Source organism: Chaetura pelagica, unplaced genomic scaffold, assembly GCF_000747805.2.
Source record: "Chaetura pelagica isolate M959 unplaced genomic scaffold, ChaPel_1.0 scaffold655, whole genome shotgun sequence".
Classification (NCBI taxonomy): Eukaryota; Metazoa; Chordata; class Aves; order Apodiformes; family Apodidae; genus Chaetura; species Chaetura pelagica.
In genome coordinates, this window is record NW_009953225.1 from 1,069,947 (window position 1) to 1,076,332 (window position 6,386).

The following is a 6,386-nucleotide window of genomic DNA, read 5'->3' on the forward strand; positions in this document are numbered from 1 at the left end:
CCCTGCTTGGTGAGATAAATCCGGCTACCCCAGCTTATAGGGGAAAGTATAATCCTGTCTTACCTGCACACAAATCGCGACCCTATACGGGAACAGCGTCGGGCATATCCCTCCCCCTCCTTCCCTCACTTAAATAAGTAAATAAGGTGTGTGACTAAGGTGTATTTCATGTGTTGTAATCACTCCTTTTGAACCTCCTGCCCCAAATTGCTTTGTTTTCCCCACAATAAACCGTGCATTTCTTTAGAAATATTAGTAAGCACTGAGCAAGTTATTCACTCGAAAAAGTCAGGGCATAAGCCCCTGTCTCCTCTGTGTGAGGCAATACCCATGTGGATCTCTCAGCAAATCCTGATAAGTTAATACACTCCAATAAGGAGATATAATAGGTCACAGATCGTGACACGTGGTTTACACTGGGATCAGAAAAATCCATCTAGTTATCTATGAAATAGTGTTTGAAATCTCTTCAGACAGTCTGCTTATATAAAATCTGCCTGCCATTCAGAAACTGGCCTGAAACTCCTACCTGCATAACACAAAGACTTGGGTTCACATTACCTGCTTAAAACATAATGCTGTGGCTTCCAAGTCCCTTTCCTCAGTCCCTGAATTACCAGGAGCTTTATCAGAATCAGGATCCTGCTTTTTCCGTTTGCAAGAGTCCCGGCGATGCGGCGCTGGCGCCGGAGCTGAAGAGTGTGATGGTGCACGTTTATTCATATGCTGTCTCTTCTTGGAAAGCTCCTTATACTCTTCTTCATACGCCTCTTCCCAGGTCCTAGAAGTTGTATTTGTCTTCTTAGTGGAAGGCCTGTTGTCACGTGCAGTCCTTGTAGAGGTGTCAGGTGGCATTTTTGGAATTCTGTCATCTTCACTCTGTTTTTTTGATCCATCTGACTTTCTACGTGGCACATGTAAATCATATACAGGTGACTTAAACTTTTCCAACATAGCTTGTTCCGCCTTTAGCTTGCAGAGTTCAGCTTTCTCCTTCTTTTTCTTCAGTGCCTTGTCCCTCTGAACTGCAAAGCTATGCAAGACTCTTTTGCTTTCTGTTCCTTCAAAACAACTTTTGCTCCTGCTAGTAGCTGCTACATCAGGAGTGCGTGTACTTTTCCCATGTTTAATTTCTTTGGCTTTAAATTCGATAACTATTTTCTTTTGCTTTTCAGTTTGGATTAAAAAATTGTCCCTAGTTTTGCTTCTATTTGGAGATTTTTCTTGGGATCTTCTATAAGTGTCATGAGAACTATTAGAACTTCGGTCTCGCTTCTTCTCTCGTCCATCTTTCTCTATTTTGAATCTACAGAAACATTACCAAAAAAGTGATGTAATCTACCTCAGTTAATGTAAAAGAAAAATAAAACAAACAAGAAAGTCTGCACTTGATTTAGGCAGTTACAGTTAAGGTTATTTCTGGGTATCAGTTTGGTATGTTCTTAAATATGAACCTGCAGCAACATCTGTCCTTTAAAATAGCTTGATATAGCACTTTCAGTATTTACATTTTTCCTTTCTTAGCTTGCAAAATTGGGGAAAAGCTTTTTCTGCATTCACTACCTACTGGTTTGAGAGACACCCTGCAAAGCCAGGTGTCATCTTATCACACAGGTATGTTTTCACAGCAGTTTAATGATATATGAGGTGCATCCCCCCGTAAATCCAAGTGGTCGCACCACCCAGCTTCCAAACAGTGCAGGACCAACAGGCTTCAGGAATGGCTTAACCCTTCTGCCATGGCTGAGAAACAACCCTAACTTTTCCATCTCAGAATTCAGGAGAACATTCTCACTTTGTATAGTTTTCAAACTCTGTTTACATTTGCTACACTCAAGGTGAAAGATTGATTTCTTTCCCTTGGAATCCACTGCTTCAAGCATCAGGAGAAGCCAATTATTTCAGGACCACAGGAATCAATTAAAGGGACTAAGTTCAACTGTGAACTATCCTCCTGATGTCACCAGAGCCTTTTTTTATGCTAACAAAATGTGTAATATGTAACACAGACCAAATAGGTAGAGGTCAAGACAAAAAAAGAAAAGATCTTTTCATGACAGCAGTGTTGGAGCGATGCAATTCCTACCTTATCTGGAGTGTAGCTGCACACATCAAGAGTTAAATTCTGAACCCTGTCTTCTCAACTATCTCAAACTGCCCATCTTAGACAGAATCCACACACTGATGCAATGCTAGCACTTCAGTTAAAATAGCACATTTTATTTGGTGAACAAGTTGAAGAAAATTCTTAAATTCAGTATTAAAAAATGTTAGTGATTATGTTATTTTAAGTAGCACCATATAATTACAGAGCAAGAATCTACCTCTTAAATTCTTTCTCTCCTTTCATGGCACGGTTGCAAGATCTTGTGTCTTCAGAGTTCTGAAAGAAGAAAAAAATCCAAGTTTATAATGGAAACTGCAGTTATAAAAACCCCTTCATAACAGGGAAAAAGCTTTTATTTCATATTAGAATCACTATGACTGAATAAGTTAACCTTGAAAAAGGCAGTCACATACCCTGCTATAATTTAGTATTTAGATTTTACTGTATTTCAGAATAATACAAAGGGAAAAAATGAATGTGCTACACAGTCCTGAGTTATAAATTGAGAAAGCTCAATACCTTAAATACATTGAAGATTCACATCTTCTGTATACTCTACATCAACATGCAAAATATATTTTATATTTTTGTGTATTTAGAAAAATTCTTAGGGAAAAGAAAGTTACCTGAAGGCTGCTTCCAGCTACTGCCTAGCTAAGGCCAAAGAGAGAACATTTCTGTGGGAGTTTCTTGTGCAGAAGAGATGTATTATTCTCAGCAGATTTACTTACTAGGTGGCACAGTGTGAAACTGCAGTGACATATGCCCAGTTACAAGTAAAGACAGTGCCCAAACAGGGAACTTGAACAGCCCTTGTTAAGAAAGCAGCTATATCACTGCTTGGCATATATACATCGTAAGCTGTGTTGTGTTCATGCTGTAGAATCACTGGAAGACAACTCTGACCAGGTCAGAACAGAAAGCAGTTTATTATTGCAGCAACACGACAGACACAGCTGAGAGGAAACTCTGCTCAATGAAGCAGTTCATTTTTATTTACCTTTGGGTTATACGCTTGGTTTTCCCAAAGCTACAGCAGGGTGCAGGAAATCACAACAGAGAACAGTAACACATGGATTGCTTCAGATCAGGAAGCTCCATACAGAGCATCCTTTTACAAACAGATCACTCCTTCACTAATCAGGTCTTGCTAGCTCAGTCAGGCTGTCAGGTCTCTGCTGCAGAGACTTCCATCAGGAGAGAGGCCTGCAGAGGCCTATCAGGCCTCAGCTATTCTACTTCCACATTAGAAAGAACTCTGTCTAAAAATAAAAGGGTTGCAGAGACCCTTGGAGTCCTAACGAACTAAGGAAGTCTTGAGAACTTCTGCCTGTGGTTGGTTCTGGAGTCACAACAGCAGGAAAACCAACAAAGTTGTAACTTAGGAGGCTGTTAAAGGCTGCTGCCCAAGTCATATCATTGCAACTCGCTGCAGGGAGACCTGTCCAACCCACATTATTATAATAAAATAGGAATCAAAGTGTTTTATTGGCTTATTGTTTCCTCAATTAACCGACAATCAGTGAACTACACGCTCAGCATCCAGACCAGCAATGCAACAGAAAAGCTGTAATAACAGACAACTTCTGGCAGCATCAAGCCCAGTTTGACAGCTGCTCAGCTGCTGATTTCTCTCTTGAAGGCCTGTTTCCCAAGAACCACAAGTTTTCATGGTATTTTCAATACTCCTTGCCAAACTAGCTCCTTCTTTTCTCAAAAGTCTCTCAGTAATTCCTGGATTTTCACTTTGGTCATCTTCAGCCAAGTGTCTTACTGTTACTTTCCTCTTGGTGTTATCTGTTTAGGGTAAATGCCCTCTTGGAGCTGACTGGTTTACATGTTCTGTTTACAATTCCTCCCAACAGCCTAGTACCTCTGTACTTGGGTTGTGGCCCAAAGGGAGACAACACCATAATTCCAAAATATAGCAAGTTCTGGGACAGCACAACTGGCAGGAAGTACAAGAGTATTTCATCCTTCAAGTTGGGCCAAAATGGAAAAGTACCTGGCAAAAATCAATTCTCTCTGATCCTATGAATAGCATTTCTAAGCATGACCCTTTGAGGTCTCTCAGATCACAGCTGGCTGTGACCAGAATCTCCCCTAAGCTGGGGCACCTCTCAGGCATAGACTCCTCGAGGCCTCTCTGCCAACAAAGCAGATGGAAACCCTCTTGGAGTCTCCTCCTGGCATCTCCATTATCACCCACAGAGGAATGCCCATGCATTCATTGTATTTCCTCCAAACTCCACAGGAGAGAAATTCTAACTGTAGGCTGGTCTCTTCCCTCCACCTCTCTACCTACCCATGTGTTTGAATAGGCAATTTGACCCCAGGAGAGTGGGTGTTTATTTCACTGGATCCAAATGTTTTGTGTTTATACATATGCATATATATCTTTCTTTACAATGTCTTGCATTAAGCTTGTGTAAATCTTGTCGTTCTCAAACTTGTAATTAAGTCTCTGTCTTAATTATTACATATTCTACTGAATCACTTGTTATTATTTAAATTGGTTACTCATCAAGTGCTGCCAAAATTTAACCTTTTGATTTGCCCTATGCCATTAATAAATCTTGAATTGCTGCTAACAAAAACTTTAAAAACTTTAAAACCTTATCCTTCAAGCTGGCACAGGCTTTAGCAACACAGCCACAGTATGAGGCTTTAAACTACCTTTTTAGCCTTTTGTGAAGTGAAAAAACACCTCCTAGGATTAAGTTAACGTTAAAAGACAAATTGAACAATAAGGAATTCAGGAGAAAAAAACAGTTACAGAAATTTGGCTTTGAATAACACCTTCTACATGAGCAAAAGGCTTTTAACACATACAACTCAGTTTACAAGGCCATCATACTATGCTCTTTTATAAACATTTCCAAACCTTTTTGAGACATTTATGATAAGACAGTTAAAAGCTCTCTTATTTCATATATATCTTAGAAAATCCAAGCAAAAAACAATCTTAAATGGGTATTTATTAAACTACTGGTTTATGGGACAGGTAATATACAACTGGTAGAAAGTAACTTACCAGAAGAGAATACTAACAACAGAAAAGAATGGGACAGTAAACACACAAGCACGACGAGAAAAATGATCATCCCTGCTGCAACTGCCTTCTACAAGTGATGCCATGAAAGCTTACTCAGTAGATACAAATATGTGCCAGAGTATGCTAAGAATTTTGGTCACTGATTTATGTCTCAGTGGTTAAAAGGAAATATTTGTGACTTCCTTGCTAAAATGCTGTTAAGGTGCTTAAACAGAAAATTAAGACGCATGATCCAAGATAAAAAGCAATCAATAAAAGCAGTAGTGGCTTTGTTTAGCAGTTTTAAGCTCAATCTTGCTCACCCAGGAAGATATACTAAAAAAAAAAACAAAACCCAAAACCTCTTATTTTCTGATACCCACACTACTCACAGCCTCTGCAAAAAAACATAAGGTAGTTATCTGGCTAGAACTTGCAGTTATCTGACCAATCCTGCTGTTCTTAATGACCCCACTTTAAACATGATTCATCCTTCTACCACAAGACTGCTAAGCAGTTCAAGCTCTTCTCTCGAACAGGGGAACTAAATGAAAACAATGATAACAGCAACAATACAGCTGCTCCTACTTTGTCATCCCGGTCATCCAAACAGTCTTCTCTGCCAGTTAATTTCTTCAGCTTCTTTTTAGACATCTTCAACTCCTGAGAAAAACAAACAAACAAACAGTGTTCGAAGTTCTTGTTTCCAGCTGGTATTAAAAGTAAATTTAACTGCAAATAAATTTAACTGCACAGAGAAAAAAAATACTCTCATAGTCTTCTTATGTTTCCTCATGACAGCACCACGGCAGCTTTCAATGATTCACGTGTCATTATTACAAAAACGGCACAGGAAAAAACAGGATGGCATCACCACCTGCTCCAGCCAACACAGCAGACGAACGGAGACAAACACCCTTCAGCATTTAGCCACGCAACCACCACGATTTAGAGCAGTTCCAAACAGGTAAGTCTCGCCTTCCCCCCCGGGGTACCGAGGCAGGGGGGTCATATCGTGACATCTCGCAACAGCTACACCGCTGCGGGCGGGGTGAGGCTCGAGAGGGCGGTCAGAAAGCTTCCCCACAAGCTCCCAACGGCGAATTCCCAGCGCACGAGTCACCTACCGACGGGCAGCAGCAGCAGCTCAGCCATCAAGCAGGGGGAGAAGCGATCCCGGGATCAGCCCTCGGAGCTGCAGGGCCCGGGTGTGAGGGAAGGGCGGGCCCGGGTGTGAGGGAAGGG

General features: G+C 40.8%; 1 protein-coding gene across 1 annotated transcript in view; it reads right to left on the minus strand.

The window, feature by feature from the left end:
* Window positions 1-5,795, minus strand: part of SWT1 (SWT1 RNA endoribonuclease homolog (S. cerevisiae)) — a 30,984-nt gene extending 25,189 nt beyond the window's left edge. Inside the window, exons 1-3 of the mRNA XM_009997847.1 lie at window positions 5,730-5,795; window positions 2,325-2,383; window positions 562-1,306 (exon numbers count right to left, since the gene is read on the minus strand). Of these exons, the coding sequence (XP_009996149.1) occupies window positions 562-1,306; window positions 2,325-2,383; window positions 5,730-5,795 (870 nt within the window). The remainder of the gene's footprint in view (window positions 1-561; window positions 1,307-2,324; window positions 2,384-5,729) is intronic.
* Between the last annotated feature and the right edge of the window lie 591 nt (window positions 5,796-6,386).